At 41.2% G+C, this 18,129-nt stretch overlaps 2 protein-coding genes across 2 annotated transcripts; one reads left to right on the top strand and one right to left on the bottom strand.

The window, feature by feature from the left end:
- The first annotated feature begins 297 nt into the window (after positions 1–297).
- Positions 298–17,877, top strand: zcchc4 (zinc finger, CCHC domain containing 4). The gene is made up of 13 exons (XM_031299868.1): positions 298–520; positions 1,016–1,134; positions 1,245–1,327; positions 2,317–2,589; positions 3,856–3,936; positions 11,091–11,163; positions 11,236–11,386; positions 12,273–12,373; positions 13,197–13,318; positions 14,634–14,709; positions 14,792–14,843; positions 16,612–16,753; positions 17,536–17,877. Exons 1-13 carry the CDS (start codon positions 433–435, stop codon positions 17,657–17,659), a joined length of 1,485 nt encoding a protein of 494 aa, XP_031155728.1. The 5' UTR covers positions 298–432; the 3' UTR covers positions 17,660–17,877.
- On the bottom strand, positions 4,827–10,907 carry si:dkey-219e21.4 (E3 ubiquitin-protein ligase TRIM62). Its single transcript, XM_031299869.2, has 7 exons — positions 10,807–10,907; positions 10,111–10,343; positions 8,376–8,471; positions 7,235–7,474; positions 7,120–7,139; positions 6,902–7,032; positions 4,827–5,534 (listed from the first exon to the last, which is right to left on the bottom strand). Exons 2-7 carry the CDS (start codon positions 10,327–10,329, stop codon positions 4,933–4,935), a joined length of 1,308 nt encoding a protein of 435 aa, XP_031155729.1. The 5' UTR covers positions 10,330–10,343; positions 10,807–10,907; the 3' UTR covers positions 4,827–4,932.
- Positions 17,878–18,129: the final 252 nt, after the last annotated feature.

Genomic DNA, 18,129 nt, shown 5'->3' with positions numbered 1-18,129 from the left:
TAAGATTCACCTTTCAGCAAAGTTTGTTTTGTTCTATTGAAATGTATCAACCAGCATTAAAGACTGCATTGCTATCCACACAAACATCATTTAAAATGGAATTATCTAAAATATATAAGTAATAAAGAAATGGACTAGTATTTAACTAGGCTATATGATAAACCTACAGAATAAAGGATATGTTTAGAATAATACATATATATACGTTATTATATAAACGTTGCTAGTTTATATAATACATATAAACTAGCAACGTTTTGATTTATGGCCAAATAGCTATTTCACTCTTACTGCGACAACGTGTTCATGACGTCAAATCTGCGCGACTATAAACAGCATGCGCACTTGTCAGGCGGACTGAGCATCTTTGGCTGAACTCTCGTAGTTGTCTCTGTTTAGTGTAAAGTTTATTGACTGTTTAACTCTAAAGACATGGACGTGACCGAGGCTAACGACGACAGTTTTGGAATAGAAGTTATTCTTCCACAGGGCGGAAAAACAGCGCCATGTTGTCCGCATGGTAAGTGCATGACAACCACATTACACAGCCAAAAGCCACCAAACTGCGTCCTATATGTCAAAGTAGCTGCGTTTTATATATATATATATACACACACACACACTTTGAACACTATGACATTATATGAATGAGTCTTTTAAAACAGTTGGCGTTTGTATATAACAAAAACAGCTCGTGTCGCAGTAAAATATCACCTAAAATGGCTTTAATGTTAACTTTCCAAGCCATCAGGTGTAACGTTAACGGTAGACTATGTATTCTGACAGAAATAGACCCTATGAATAACACATGTATCGTTACCCAATATTTATCCATGTTGTAGCTAAATACACTCCAGACCTTTAACGTAAAATGTCTGCTAATTGTGTTCGGTTTGTAGAAGCATGTAGGGTTCTAAATGTAAATGAGCCATGTTTTTCGCCAGAGTTTGACTCACTGTTAAGGAGTACAGGGCCCCCCTAACACAGTACCAATCATGTCCCGTGTGTTCGCCAGGTCCGACCTTGCTATTTGAGAAAGTTTGCAAAGGAGGGGAGAAAGGCAGGAGGTTTTATGCCTGCTCAGCCTGCAGAGACAGGAAAGACTGCAACTTCTTCCAGTGGGAAGATGAAAAGGTAAGTTCACTGGAATTGTTATTACGGTCACTCAATAACAATATGTCTGACACCTGGCTGATCCAATGAACTCCTTCATTTTAATTTTATAATATAAATTGGCTTTGAAGGTGTCGGAGGCCAGGCTTTTGGCCAGAGAAGCAGAGAAGCAGTCAAAGAGACCTCTGGTCACCCAGCAGGAGTACTGTAGCAGGTAATACTATGTATATAATATTACTAACATACTATAATACTATGTATCACGGCCCTGCACGGTTGTCTTCTATAACTTGGTCAAAGATCCTCTCATATATATATATATATATATATATATATATATATATATATATATATATATATATATATATATATTTCTTTCTGGGAGAATGTTGAAAATACAAACTCAGTGGATGTTAGCGTATTTTTTTTTAGCTACCTACAAAATATGCCAGGCAGCTGTAAAGTAACAGGAAACATGAATTGATTTAATAGAGAAAGTTCATTTTCTCACTTTAGTAGTCAATTTAACAGTGCTGCCTATGATGTCTTGAAACTATGTTGCGTATATTTCGGCCACACAGATTATTTACATCTAGGGCTGGGCGATACGGAGAAAATCGGATATCATGATATCCTTGACCAAATGCATCAATGTCGATATTGCAACGATATTGTAGGGTTGACAATTGGTGCTTTGACAAAACATTTTTTACATAATAATCATCAATAATGTGGTAAACAGTTTCAAGTGAAATTAGAGAGAAAAAATAAATATTTTTTACCAGCTATAAACTATTTTTACCTGCATGCACAAAAATAGTGTGATGTTATAACAGATTTGCAGTTCTTCAAATGATATTCCCTCAAAATGTTTCATAACAATATTTCTGAGAAAATTGAGTAAGTATGTGCTTATTATTATCAATTCAGACAACGTAATTGTATATCTCGATATATGATTTCATCATGATATGATTCCATTGAAAGACGATACATTATCATATTGAATTGTTGCCCAGCCCTATTTACATAGTTTGCTATTATTGTCTCTATTCAACATTACAATCTTAAACTTGCTCCAGCCAGACTTTTGACTAATTTAAACAGTTGTAATGTCAAATTGACATAACCAAATTTCGAAACATATGACCAAAAAGTGACATTAATTGACATTTTCTGAAAGGTCTGTGATTTCTCCCTCAGGTTTAGGAAGTTTTCTGCCCTCCCGCTGGATGAGAAGAAGTTCTGTCAGGATTGTCAGATTTTGCTGCTGCCAGGGTTGGCTGAGGCCCACTCCTCTCACAGATCCATAGCTGTCTCCACCGCCCAGCTGACCAGGCCCAGCGTGCTGCTGCGCCCTCTGGACAACAAGAAGAGCAACGCCCAGTACCTGTTCACCGAGCGCAGCTCCCACTTCCTGCTGGACAGCCTGGCTGCTCTGGGATTCACCAAGGTGCTGTGTGTGGGCACACCCAGGTGAGGGAGATATCGAGGTCAACCAGAACGTTTATTTAAATGATGGTGGGCGGTACTGTCTTAATGGGCCAGTTCACCCAAATCACAAAAATCTTCTCTCTTACCACAAGTATCTGGATGTGAACAGGGTTTCCGCGGGTTCTTAAAAAGTCTAACATTTCCAAATCAAAATTTTAGGCCTTAAAAAGTCTTAAACTCGCAGCAGAATTGTGTTCTAGGTCTTAAGTAATTTTAAACAGGTCTAAATTTTTTCATTGAAATGCTCACGCAGCGCTTTACAATGTTTTTATTTTGATTCCGTGGTGTTGTAGTTCTTTCTTTCCCTGCTCCAAATATAATTGGTTGCATTACGACTACAAATGAGACAAACATGCATCTTATATTGCAGCCGAGTGCAATGCTGCGCGAGTCTCTATCTGAAAGGATTTTATTCTTCAGCTATGGGGAAGTGTAAGTTTAGCGAGGTTTCCGGACTCTGACATTGACTTTTTTGGGGGTTTTATGCCGTGATTTAGGTCTTAAATTTCATTTATAATGGTCTTAAAAAGTCTTAAATTTAACTTGGTGAAACCTGCAGAAATTCTGTGTGAAGTTTTGTTTCTTGGTTGGGGTTGAGTTTTTGGATTATCACTCGCGCAGCCTTGCACTCAGCTGCTCAAAGAATTAAAAAAAAAAAACAAGCTCGTCATGGTGGTTTAGTGGTCTGTAAACTTCTTGTATGTAAATACAATGTAGGCTAGGGATGCTGTGCTCATGTACTCATACTCACAGTACTTTGATAAAACTGCACCCGATACCACTTCATGCATCACTGTATATGTGACGCTATTTAGCATTACACTAGGCAACAGGTAAAGTGAACCTACTGTTAGCTAATGGCTAACTTAATCATGGTTAAATTATATTCCAAAAATTATGTGACGTATTTTTTTTTTTATTGAAAAACTTAACATTTTATTTAAGAAGGACCCCTCAACCCGCCTGCCAAATATGTGTGTCTTCCACAAAACTAGGGAAAACACAACATTCAGGTGCAAATAAAACATGGTTTGAAAGTTATTGTTAGAAATGTAATGGTATTAACTGCTCATATCGGTACTCTGTATCGACAAAAAGTACTTGTTCTGAAAAAAATAAAATAAAATGTTATCTGTGCATCCATAGTTTCAGTGACTGCCAATAGTAACGGAATGATCAAATGACGCTGTTAGAAATGAGTTTCTTATTTAATTTGTATTCAATAATGATTGCTGTGGTTTGTGCCAGACTTCAGGAGCTGATCAAGTTACGAAACCTGGATCAGAAACATGAGCCAATGAAGAGTCTGCTGCTGGACATTGACTTCAGGTAAGTTTGTCTCATTTGTCATTATTATTATTATTTTTTTTTCCTGACCGATAGCCGACCCTCTTTAACCAATCATTAACTAACAAGCAAGCAGTGGAGTCCCAGTTCCCCCGTTTGACAGGCTCTGACATACTTTCCATGTTCCGTGGACAGCTGTGGACTTTTACCGGTCCCCCAGCCACGATGTTCTGTGCGTTATCGTGGACACGTGCACAAGTCCACAGCGGCCGGCGCCGAGGATGTCTGAGCCTGTCTGCACTCATCCCCCTGTGAGGTGCCAGCTATGTGTCTGCCTGGCATACTCTGTGTAGGACGGTCGATTACACCCGCCTGTTCTCATTAATATAGTGGCGATATGTGTCACGGAGCTCTCTGCTGTGAGCGCCATCCAGCGGAGAGCCACGAGCAGAAAAAAAGAGCAGTTTAAAACTAGGGCTGGGCAATAGATCGATATTATATCGCTATATAAGGCTAGATATCGTCCTAAATTATGGATATCATATGGCACAAGTGTCGTCTTTTCCTGGTTTTAAAGGCTCCATTGCAGTAAAGTGATTTAATGTTCTGAACTTACCAGACAGACTAGCTGATTTATTATTTGCCTTTACCCACTTAGTCATTATATCCACATTAGTAGTTATTTATCAAAAATCTCATTGTGTTAATATTTTGTCAAAGCACCAATAATCAACCCTACAATATCGTTGCAATATTGACATTGATGTAGTTGCTTAAAAATACCGTGATATTTGTTTTTCTCTATCGCCCAGCTCTATTTAAAATGCCACTTGCTAGTGCAAGGTTAGCACTAGCAATTAAGCAATATTTTTCTTTTACAATTCGTTTTAACAACTTTTTTATTTTGTTTTTATAATATTGTTCATGTTTTAATTTTATCGTTTAAAACAGTTTAACTGATTTTGAGTTTTAATCGGTTAAGAAAATCAGTCATATCTTATTATCAGTTAAAAGCTGCTCTGATGTATAGCCAGACATTTAGATAGAGCCTGCAGTATCACAGAGCTGCAGGTGATTGGGCCACATCTGGCTCTCTGCTGGTCTCAGGAAGCGTATGGCGGGGTACAGAGGCTCCGTGAACTGGTGATGAGCCCTGTCGAACACCGGCGTCACAGCTGCTGAGAAGCTCTGCAGGAGAACCATGGTGTCTGCGTCGTAAAACATCAGCTGGCCCTTGTCGTAATTGAGCCACACTCCGACCTTTCCCGGCACCGTATTCCCGATGCCCCGGCACGCTACACGTCGATCGTTGTGCCAAGCGGAGAGATGGCTGTTACGAAGCTCCACACACCAGGAGTTCCTGTTCCGACCCAGTTTGGCGCCCTGGTCCCGGCCCTTCCTCTCCAGGCTGGCGTAGGCGGCGCCCACGGCCCAGGCAGAGCAGCAGCGTACATCAACCTCCCAGTAGCTCTGCCCGGCTGAGACGGGAGACGAGCCCACAGCGCAGCACACTTTATCAAACTGGAGGGGATGCTCTGGAGCTGAGCGGCCAGCGCCTGAGAAGGACATGCCCCGCCCCTCCGAGGTCACTGTGATCTGGCTGTGGCAAGTCTGCCTGTCAATCACCACCGGGGAGGAATCTGAAATCAAACAGAATTCGTTGATTTGTTGATGACATTTTGATCTTTGGCCACGCATTAGAGTGGCTGCAAACCATTTCACAGCAGCTCTCGTTACTTTGTTGTCTTGTTTTTTTGGCTCAGAGTTTTGTGCTGACCTATCATTGCGGCCCATGTTGCAAATCAATGAGAATGTTTTATGCAGTATTGGTTTTACAGGTTTTCCCTTCTTGCATCAGTGTGATGAAGTACCTTCATTTTAAGCAATTTATATACATACATTTCCATCTATACATGATCTATACCGGATGCAGTACCTACTGCATACTGCATTCATCAGTAGTTTGCAGTATAACAGTTACATTTTTAAATTTATTCTGCAGTATGCTAGGCCCGGCTGAGCCTTTGAACAAGCTCTTAAAGCACTGAATAAAAAAATGAACTCGCAGCACTATTGCAAATAAAAAATATAACTTATTGAGCCTTGAATTTTTTTTGATTATGACCAATGTGTGTTGACTTTATAAGATGCTGTGTGGTTTAGCTCCCCCTCCCCTTAAACTATTCATTCTAACAGTTCATGGTGACATAAGACGATCTTGAATATTCAACCAGAGGAGACTGGTATATAAAGCATTGCTCGACAACATTTTCTCAAACTCTTTTCAGTTACATTAGTTTTAGTTAGTTTAAAACTAATGTTAAAAAGAGTCATGTCATTAAGGTCTGATAATGCCTCTCTAATAAATAAATGAAAAGGATATGCCCCTTACTGTGTCCCCTTAAGTCTACATAATATATGCTATAGCTAGGGCTGGGTATTGTTTAAAAGTGTTGGGTATCCATACCATGACTTGACAGGCACCAGCTGGCTGTCATGTAGGTTTGTGATGCTTCTCAACTACGACAATGTTGCAGCAAATTTGCAATTCGCCGTCAATTTTCGTAAAACTGCCCATATTTGAACTCTACACAGTTGATGTCTCGCATAAATAAGTCTCAGAAGTGAATTTAGTGATGAAATAACAGACGTAAATTGTAAAAAGTTTCAAGGTGTTGGCCACAGCGGCAAGCTGCAATTGTAATTGTTCCGGTGCTTTGCATTGTGGGATACAGTAGGCGAGATAGACTGGTCTGAGGCATACTGGAGATTTTCTCCAAATCAGTACGACATCTGGGTATTTTTGGCATACTGCAGATTTTGTTTTTGTTTGCATACTGCATACTTCATGCTACATTTTTGCCAAATCAGTACGCACTGCTAGTATAGTATGCTGTTTTGAAAATAGTGAGTTTTTATATAATCGTTATTTATCTGCTGCCCTGAATGAGTTAGTTCATAACTCATTATCCTATAAAATATAAAGGATAAAAAATTGCCTCAGTACCTAACAGGAGAGTCTTCCTCTGCAGCTGAGCTTTCAGGTGTTTGGTGATGGAGGATAATGTTTTTAGGAGCCTTTCAAATTTCTCTTCATTCAGCCGGATTTCCTTCTCAGAGGCATCTGGCTTTTTAGCGCTGCAAGAGTGATCACAGAGATGATGATGAGACAGAGAGGTCTGATGTACAGCTGTACAGGAAGAATCTGATGGTGCAAAGTTTTACCTCAGATGTTCAGACTGACCCTTGAGATGAGACAAACAGAAATACTGATTAAAACGGCAGGAAAACGCCTTCAGTTTAATTATTTTCTATATACAGTGTTAGTGTGTGTGCAGACCATGGCGTCTTCCTGTGGCCCAGCGGCGCTGTGGCCCAGCGCTCTTTGGATGCTGGCGATGCCTTGAGTCACCTGGTCCTGGTGCTGCTTCCACTTCTTCACCACCTGGTCCAGTCTGGTCCGGGTTTGTCTCAGGTCCAGGTCCAGAGAGTCCTGCACGGCCTTCTCGTCCTGCTTCAGGACGCGACGCATGTTGTCGAAGTGTTCTCGAACCTGCTGCTTCATCGCCTCGGTGCTCCTCTTCAGGGAGGGACATGGACCACATGTTTATACATGTCATCAACCAGTCTTCCTGCTGGGTGGTCTGATATGCGTGTGTATTTGAAGTGTTGGGCAATATATTGATATTATATCGACATCGATATATGAGACTGGATGTTGTCCTAATTTTTATTTATTTATTTTATTGTAATTTGAAAGTGTTCCTGTTTTTTTTAAAGATTATTTTTTAGGCATTTCGGCCTTCAATTGTAGACGTGAAAGGGGGAAGAGAGAGGGGGAAGACATGCAGCAAAGGGCTGCAGGTTGGATTTAAACCCTGGGCTGCTGCAGTAAGGACAGCCTTGGTGCACAGGGTGCACGCCCTTCCAGGTGAGCCAACAGGGTAACCTGTCTTTTCCTGGTTTTAAAGCTTTAGTGCGCTCTTTTTTTTTTTTTTTTTTTTTTTCAGAATTCTTTTTTTGGGGCATTTCTGCCTTTTTAATGGATAGGACAGCTGCATGTGAAAGGGGAGAAAGATGGGGATGACATGCAGGAAATTGTCACAGGACTTCTGCGTCGAGGCATAAATTACTATATATGTGCACCTGCTCTACCAACTGAGCTAACCCGGCCACAACAGTTTTGTTGTCATTACTTAGAATTCTTCATGGGGAAGACAGAAACTACACACTATAGCTTTCAAGGATGTATTAGAGTAAGTGATGTAATTTTCTGAACTTACCAGACTGTTGTAGCTGTTCTATTATTTTCCTTTAACCACTTAGTCATTATATCTGCATTATTGATGATTATTTATCTAAACTCTCATTGTGTTAATGTTTAGTTTTCACCAATAGTCAGATTTTAGATTTCAGTTAGATTTTTTCCATATGGCCCAGCTCTAGTTTGAAGTATTGCGAGCTTCTGGTCCCGTACTCACAGAGAGGTCTGCCTTGCGTTTCTTCAGAGACTGGATGCGAGCCTCGGTCCTGGTCCTCTCTGCCTGCAGCTCCTCCACGCGTCTAGACAGCTGCTCCTGCACCGCCCCGTTCATATTCAAGTGTTGACAAACAAGTAGATTGTTTTCAACTCTGATAACTTCAATGCTGTGAACAATGTGGACTAAAAATACACTGGTTATTTAGTTTATATTTATATATTATAAATATATTAGTTCTGCATCTGATGACTTTTTGATAGTTTGACAATTGAATTTATGTTTATAAAATGTTATATAACAGTTCTCTCCAGCTCAATTTCAAATGTCGTTATGTGTCCAACTAACAGAGCAGCAAATGATTTAACGTGATATGTTTGCATGGTGAATGACTTAAAGGTGCTATATACAGACCTGCCAACATGTACGCATTTTTCGTACTCGGCACGCATTTTGACCCTTAAGTACGCTGTACGATTCCCTGCTCTCTAGGTACGCATTTTGTTCATGGATGTATGATTTTGTTGCATCTTTCATTTCGCCGGTTTCAGTTTCTATGCAATCTATATGCCGTTGATTCTGCCGCTCAGCCACAGCGTGTAAGTGGAATGAAAAGCTTTCGGCCAGTCGGCGCGCTGCATTTTAACCCTCCCACCCTTCTTTCTCACTGGTGGGTGGGCAACGGTGGAGCGTACATTGGCGGCAGGCTGTCGGGCGCGCGTTGGGGGCGGTTGTACTCATAAAATGTCTTCAAGGTTGGTAGGTCTGTATATACAACATATTATTATACAGCAGCAAAAAGTATTTTCTATGTTAAGATGTAACAATATTCAGGGATTTTGTTTAGCCCGGTGGCAAGTGTCTTTGTCTGGGCCCAGTCACAGACTGATGGCAGCATTCATGTAGAGCCCAATAGTTTCTGTGATAACAGAATCATAGATGGAATCGGGAAATTGAGAATTTAAAAAAGCTGTGACAGATTCCATATGGGCTGTACATTAAGTCAGAGCTAAAAGCTAACTGGAGATTTCGAAAATATGACTACGTCTACGTGTCCAACCACTGTCCACTGTAACTGTAGTTCAACAAACGTCTTAAAAATACATTTAAAAAATGATTCCCAGTGGCTTAGGCCTGGTGGGGGCAACCCAGGCCCAGTGGGCCACCAGGCTTGCAATACACTGGGGCAGAGATCTTCAACAGGGGGTCTGGGCCACCAAATTATTATTAGCAAATATAAATCAGCCGATTTGTGAAAACAAAACCATTGATGATAGGCTAACCGGCCTATAGGTAAGGGAGTCACTAAGGTAGCCATCCACATATAGTTCATCCTAAGGTTTACTGTGCCACGTGTATGTTTAACATTATAGGCCACCCACATGTTATTGTGGGCCCAGTTTAATATGCAACTAACAATATATGTAGTAGGGGGTCCCTGCTCCGTCTCTCTCTCAGATAATGGGTCCTTGGCTTAAAAAACCGCTGAAAACCCCTGCACTAGGGGAAACCCTGAATATTAGTGTATAGTGGAGTTACATGGATTTAATTTCAATTAATGTCATTAAGCTGGCTTACTGAACCTGTTATGGACGGACCATTTGTCTCAGTCCAAAAGTAAATGTTGACAGGCTGGGTGACGTACGCAGTCATTATTATTTAAGTATGTCCTAAGGGTTCAACCTGTTTGAATGACTAGTCTGTGCTAAAAGTGTGCTTTACACACTAATGTGTTTACCTGAGAGGGCTGTGCAGCTTTGGCGATCTTCCTTTGTAGTTTTGGAGAGCGCGGGAAAGGCTGAACCACCCTGTGAGCGTCTGAGTCCAGTGCAGCGAAGCTCAGTTTGTCCTGCAGTACACCGTGGCTGCCTGCAGGTGGCGCTGTAAGACCACTCTGTGCTGACTCATCCACTGTCGACTGTCCTTCACCAATAGATGATGCTTCTTTTTCAGCCATTTCTGAGGACTGAACTAAACAACCAACATATATTAAACCTCTGCCTCCTTTTGTCCTGTCCAAAGTCTTTTCTGTTTGATATTTGCTTCAGCTGTGTTTGCAGAGTAAACCTGTTCTTCAGGTTTATTGGAAAATCTGTGAAGACATGTCTGCTCTGAGTCCATACCAAGCTTTTTGCCAAAACCCTGCCAGCGACACATGTTCTCATTTTCTCTGCAGATTTACAAAAAACCAAAACCACTGAAAAGCAAAGTCATTCTCACAGCTTTCTGGATGTTTAGCATTCAATTTGGGCACATCTTGCTTATCCAGCTGCAAAATACCAAGTTTTGTTTTCAGTCCGACAGTTCCCTGCTTACTGGGAATCCTTAATATCTCTACATGCTGTGAAAGCAATATAATCAAAATGCATATTCAAATGCAATCTTAATTGTATTCTCTTAGCATTATTAAATGTTTGTTTAGCCTTTTTCTTACCTGAGGTGTGTTTGCGCTGTGCCTCTGCTCTTTGATTCTGGGAAGAATGTGCAGAGTGAAGTGCACAGAGGGTGTGTTCTGTTACAAGCTTCAGCCTGCAGCACACTGTGTGTTTGCTGACTCTGTGTGTACGGAGTACAGACAGTAGAGGAGTTCAAACTTGCCCTTGTTTTTCAGCCTGCTGTTATTAGTCGCAGGAAACTAAAGACTAAAGCCATTTAAGAGTTGTCTGAATGTTGAATCTTTAATGCTGATTAACGCATAATGTGTTCCTAATGTTTCAGATACGCTCAGTTCTACAGCCAGGATGAATTCTGTCACTACAACATGTTCAACCATCACTTTTTTGATGGAGAGGTAAGAGTCAAACGCTTGTTTTATATCTTTTTGATTTGCAGTTGAGTATAACAAAGCTGCGTGTGTTGTCAGGCTTCCAGTGCGGTGCTGCAGGCTTTCCTCAGAGAGGCTGACGGCCAGAAGGTGGTGATGGTGGCGGACCCTCCGTTCGGCGGCCTGGTGAAGCCTCTGGCCAACACCTTCTCTCTGATTTCACAGAGATGGAGGAAGCTGCAGACTTCTGGTCAGTGACACAGTAGACAGTAGCATTCATTTCCAGTCATGTCCAATATTCAGCTCCGGTTTGGTCTCCACTAATCTCGCATTGCCAGACCTTCCTCCACCGCGGCGCTGAGGAGGGTCTGGCTACTCCACAAAGCATTCTGGATGGGTGCTAAAGTGCACTGGTTTATTGGCATTTCTTTAAACTAATCACAATTGTCTTGGGCGGGGCTAAGCCCCGGACACAATGACGGTGCCTCTGCAAAACAGTCTCAGGAAGGAACTTGTTTTGGGGGAACATGTGTACGTTCAAAAGTAGTTTCAGTCGTGCAACAGAAAACTCAGATTGGACAGATAGTCTAGCTAGCTGTCTGGATTTACCCTGCAGAGCAGTTAACCATAGTCCTCATAAATCCACCAGAGGTTAGAACGCCAACACAAAGAAAGAGGAAGGGGACGGAGATTCGGTGGAATTTCCGTCAGCACCTGAAAAATCCCAGAAGTGGAACATCGTTGATATAGACTAGGTCTCCACCAACACCTGAGAAATATCTGTCTCTTTAGCTGCTAAATGCTCCACCATGTTCACCAGTCAGTCTCTTAACTGTATGTGTCTGCTGCTGGAAACCATGTTGATGACATTAGTGAACATAAACTGTTAACTGGCCGTAAAACCAAAACAATGAACTGAAAGAGGCTAAAAGTCCTCTGTAGAGATAAGGCAAACCACAGTCATAACTCCAAGAAACCCGTTTAACATTACACACATTCTTATATGGACAATGGATCAAGTGATTATTGATTAGTGCAGCTTCAACCACTTATAACAACTTACATAAAAATACAAAATATTTGAATGATTCTGCTACTTTTAGTGAATTTTAAAGAAGTGGTGTTTTTGTGTGCAGACAGCAGTAACACTGAAATGCCCATGATGTGGATCTTCCCATATTTCTTGGAGCCTCGCATCCTGGAGTGTTTCCCCTCATTCACGATGCTGGACTACCAGGTATACTGACGCTGCGCACACACACAATTAGCAGACACATGTTTAACAGTACGGGAGCTTTACTGTCAGGAAATAAGCATGCAGTACCTGTCGGTACTCTGTCTGTTTTTCCTTCTAAAACCTGATGCACAGACTACATTAACACAATGAGGTGACAGAAAGCATGACAGTGGTTCCAGGAGGCAAAATGTGGAGTGAGTTGAATGGACCTTTTTTCACAGCTGACCGTCTGTCCAACACAGTGTTACCAATAACATTATTAAATGCATTGTAATAATTACGTGTTAACCATCATTAATGTTATTAACTTTGGAAGTTTCAAGGCTATCGAGATAAAGGTTAGCAAGATTTGTTAAGAAAGCAAAATGCTATGTTCAAGATGGCCTAACCGTTTACAGGGAGGAAGTGGTGATTATCATCAGTCTCATCCAAGAAGAAGCCTATCCTGCCACCAAGTTCTCTTCATTGCACATGTAATAAAACTAATAAGAACCATCTGTGGAAAAACATGCAATTTATGTTGTTGATTAAATTAGATTTAACTTGGCTGCTTTTGTTTGTTTACTCTCCCCAGTATAATGCAGTATGATGAGATGCGTTGGGGATTCTGAATGGGAATGGTGTAGTGGATTGGCCGAGTTTTAACAGGGCTGCGGCTGTCTATAGTTGTTAGGTGTAACTGGTTAGGAGCTGCAGCGCAGTGCTCTAGCAGGGAGTTTCTCTTCTCAGACTAGAACGGCAGGCTATGCTTCTTTAAAGGATACACTATCCCTGGGCCACATCTTTTCCTTGTGCACTTAAATGAAATACTGTTTGTTTCCAGGTGGACTATGACAACCATTCTCTGTATAAACATGGGAAGACAGGCAGGAAGCAGTCTCCTGTCCGCCTCTTCACTAACATCTCACCCAAAGATGTCGTCCTGCCCAAAGACGAAGGCTACAGGTATCAATGCACTCACTGAGTCAACATGTATCGGCATCAACCAGGAATAGACCGATACTGGTTTTTGGATTATTAGTAGTTAATGAAGCTTGTGAAGTCCGTGTACGTTATGCGCTGGTGCTACCCGAGCTGGCTATGTACTCCGGTAAGAGAGTCGCTGCAACCTTTGGTTTTAGTTCAACAGCTTTATTGACCTCCAATTCCAGCAGGTGAATACAGTGCTTGTTGGTTGCGATGAACTGATATTTGGAACCAATATGCATTTGCAGTGAAAATTAAAAGTCAAACTTAAGATTTTGGAATGTTACAAACTCCAACACAAAACTTTGTTTAAATGCTTTAAGCAATTAATTAACAAATAAGAAACTTATACCCAGTAACAGAGAGTCAGATAGTGTTGTGGGGGGGACATGAAGTCAGACTCAGTGGTGCGTGAAACTGAAGCAGAGGGACAGACATAGAGCTGTAGCCGAGCAAATTATTCCTTCACAGCGCTGTGCAATGCAAGAAAATCTCAGAGCTGAACCGGGTAGACACATCAGTTTGCATCAGACTCGCCCTGGGTCAGGTTAATTAAGTCTTCTGCTAACTTACAACACTAATAACATTACCGTCGCCAAAATACCCCCGCGAATCAAATCTATACTTCACCGTTGACCGTCAAGCCACTAAACCTGTATGGAAATTAGCACCTCTGCTGAAGGGTTAAATTTCGTTAATGATCATACACCACCAGACCTCTCTCTCTCGCTCTCTCTCTCTTTTTTTTCTCTCGCTCTCTTTCGCTCTCTCTCTCTTTGTCTCTCTCTCTCTCTTTCTCTGCGCACACACACACACACGGTCCGGTTCTGGTGGTTGATGAACGCAGATATGTGCTGATTAGCTCTCATAACGCTAATGTCTGATTACTCCACATTTTCACTGATATTTTGTGATTACATTCTGAATCTGCAATGTTCTGTGTCAGGTAAATCAGTAAGTCAGTAGTAGGGTATACAGGGGAGTTGCATATGAAGTGGTTTGGGGTCCTTCTGTAAGTAATTTTGGGGTACAATTTGGTTTTGAAGAATTCTACAAGCAGCAATACCACAGGCCAAGCATTCGGCCCGTTCCAAACAGGCACATTTTCAACGGGCACTGTACTAGTCCATAATTAATCTGACAAAGCAGCAACTCTCAGTACCTTATTAGGACGCATTGGTACTTCAGTTGGATACCCAGCTGTAAGAACCATACAAAGGTTAATATTGATTATTAAGTATATAAGTTGTGTTAAAAGGTCATGTGTGTTCTCTTCTTCTCTTCCTCCTGTTAGATTTTGCTCTATATGTCAGAGATTCGTTTTCTTCCTCAACAAGCACTGTGCCAAATGCAACGTCTGCCCATCCAAGGTAGAAAACCACAACTACATATGTTACATTCACTCTAATAAAGGCATATGTTTCAACTTCTGCTTTCTGTCTGTGTCTCCAGGACGGCCGAGAATGGAAGCACTGCTCAACGTGTGGGAAATGTGTGAAACCATGTACGTAAAGTATACTTAATCCCCTCCAATACATATAGAGTCTTCACATTAGGGGTCGACCGATACTGGTTTTTCAGGGCCAATACCGATACAGGTTATTAGTAGTTAATGAAACTGATAACCGATATTAAAGGGCAACTATTATATAGCATTTTCAGGATTATACTTGCATTTTGTGTTTGTACTAGAACATGTTTACGTGCTTTTAATGTAAAATTATTTTTCTCATACTGCCCATGGCTGCTGCACCTGTATTCACCCTCTGTATGAGACAGTCTGTAGGAGCTAGGGTTGGGCAATGTTTGGATTTTAACAATTCTGATTCCAATTGCGATTCTTCCATTCGATTCCGGTTCTTATCGATTCTTGATTCCGATTTTTTGAGGGGTGGAGTTGAAACGGGTCACATGCCTATTTTCACAAATAAGAGGAAAGTTTTATTTAGATTCAATGGTGGTTTGCAGTTTTACAGCTTTTTCAATGTAAAATAAAGCCACACCAGAGCGCTGCTTACTGAGCTCCAAGGCTGCAACACAACAAGCGCCTAGCCGCTTCGGAAACCAAAACTTGCGCATGTTAAATTGGGATGCGATGATCGGATTTGAAACCAAATCCTCTCAACGATTCCAATAAAGAAACGATTCTATTGGAATCGTAATTTTTGAAACGATTCCAAGTAGGAATCGGTTCTCGATGCCCAATCCTAGTAGGACCGCCTGTCTCTTTAATCCCCCCCCTCCCGAAAAAGCCCAGTCTGCTCTGATTGGCCAGTGTTTCCAGGAATTGGTGCTCCATGTTTCACTAATTGAAGCTGGAGCTACTGCAGCAGAGTATATAGCAGGACTTTGTACTGTGAAAAATCACAAATAAAGGCTTTTAAACCAAATGCTACACAACCGGACATGTCCCAGCAGTGAAGTGACCCGAAATTGGGGAGAAATGACCAGCATTGGCCGCCAAGATTACAGCCATCTCGCATTAGCATGTAGCTACTTAATAGTTAGCAGTATGTTAACGTTAGATTGTAATGGAATGAAGCAGCACTTTCTACCGTCAAAAATCACAAATAAATGCTTTTAAACCAAATACTACATAAACAGAAAATGTTTCAGGAGTAATGTGACCCGGAATTGGGGAGAATTTAACCACATTGGCAGCCATGGTGACATATTGTACTGCCGTTAGCATGTAGCTACATGGGACAATGTTAACACCACAGTGAAAAAAAAAACTCCAGTCCTGCCTACTTGGAGCAGATGACTAATCATAGAAGGCTGGCTTAGAGTTGCGTAACACTTAGCCGAGAGTAGAAAAAACTGTTGAAACCAGAGTGTTCAGAATAGTTGGAAATCTGAACGTTTTAGCTCACAGGGATTTGTCTAAAATACATTTACCTCATTATTTGGCCACGTTGTACATGAAAATCTAACATTCTAACATTGTATATACGAAAGAAAACATGGAAAAGCTTAATATGTCACCTTTTAATACAGTCAAAAAAAAAAAGAAATAGCTTTCTGAATGTTTAACATGCTAACAGTTTGTTTGCAGGTGTTGCAGACTGCTTACAGAGCCGAAGTAGCACACTTTTTAATTAATTAACTTTATTGGTTATCGGTAAATGAAAATGCAGATACAGATAATCTGCAAACTACCAAAAAAAAGGTCAGATAATGGGCCAGGTCGATAATTGGTCGATCCCTACTTTACTTAACTTAACTTAAATTTTGCCTTACTTAGCCTTATTTATGAAATGTTTCCCTCTAAGCGTGGAAGCACTGCCAGGCGTGCGGCCGCTGTGCCCTCCCAGCCCACCCTTGTGGCCAGGGAGAGGACGGGTGCTTCAACTGTGGCAGCCAGGAGCACAAACGCAAAGCCTGCCCTCTCAAAGACTCGCACAGGATCAGCAGGTGAGTGTGTGCCTTTAAACGCCATCACTGCGCCAATTCAATGTTGGCACGTCTTCATGCGTAACTCTCACCAAAATGCAACCTAGGGTCTTTTTGTGAATGTACCCGAGTCAAACTTTTGTTTAAAAGCATATTTAGGACGGAAGTGCCACTTTTAAGATTTACCGTATTTTCGTTTTTTGGTCAAATGGCCTTTTGAATGGGAGTAATAGAGGCACTTTTATGCTAGCCTCAAAATAGCTATTTTTAAAACACTAAGAAGGCTCGACACAACATGAAACTTTGCTTCAAGTACCACCAGGGGCTCTACACCTTAACGAAAGCATTGACAACATTGTTTGTTTACTAAAAAGAGGTTTTGAACAACTCACCGTAGCTCTTGTTTCCGGCTGCTACCACCTCGGCAGTCAAAACGAGTCGATATCAAAACAAGTAGCCACAGATTTAGTATATCCCTTGGTCACCGGTGTAGTTAAGGTGTAGAGCCCCTGGTGATACTTGAAGCAAAGTCTCATGTTGTGTCGAGCCTTCTTAGTGTTTTAAAAATAGCTATTTTGAGGCTAGCATAAAAGTGCCCCTATTACTCCCATTCAAAAGGCCATTTGACCGAAAAACGAAAATACGTTAAATCTTAAAAGTGGTGCTTCCGTCATAAATATGCTTTTAAACGAAGGTTTGACTCAGGTATATTCACAAAAAGACCCTAGGTTGCATTTTGGTGAGAGTTACGCTTTAACTTGTTCTTATGTGTCTGTGTGCCTGTCTGTGTGTTGCCCCTCCAGTCATCGCTCCAAAGCCAAGAGTGGAGGCAAAAATGTATCACGTCATCCCCTGGTGAAGCCTAAAGCTAAGAGGATGTCTGGAGGCGCTCGCAGAGCAAAGAAGATGGCCGCTCTGTCCAAGTGACCTCAGCATTGATGCAGTATCTGTCAGCTGTGCAATCACACGCAATCACTTCTTTTATTTAAACTCAAAGGACTGTTCAACAGTGTCAGCAGTTGTAGTAGAATAAAAATAACAAAAGAGAGTTTGCCTTGTATTTTCATTGACATGCATAGACACCCAAAGTTGGTATTTATTCTGTATATGGCAGCATTTTTAATGAATAAATTGAAATAACAGTTCTCTTATTTTTACCCTAAATACCAACCCTTCCACCTGTTAACTTGTAGTATGCATATTTGGACGAAGCAACACACCAATTCAATCTGCATTAATTGATCTGAGAACAAGCTGTTGCCCGTTCATACATCCAGCACAAATCTAGAACATACTTAACCTAGTATTTTCTACGGTTATGAATGAACTTTCAAATTCATCAGGAGGATCATGTTTATATAAAGGGGTTTTACAGATGAGTAAGGCCCACTGAGTCA

Source organism: Sander lucioperca, chromosome 17 (genome assembly GCF_008315115.2).
Source record: "Sander lucioperca isolate FBNREF2018 chromosome 17, SLUC_FBN_1.2, whole genome shotgun sequence".
In the NCBI taxonomy this organism is placed as follows: domain Eukaryota; kingdom Metazoa; phylum Chordata; class Actinopteri; order Perciformes; family Percidae; genus Sander; species Sander lucioperca.
The sequence above is the reverse complement of the archived record's forward strand: the minus strand, read 5'-3'. Positions and strand labels throughout refer to the sequence as shown.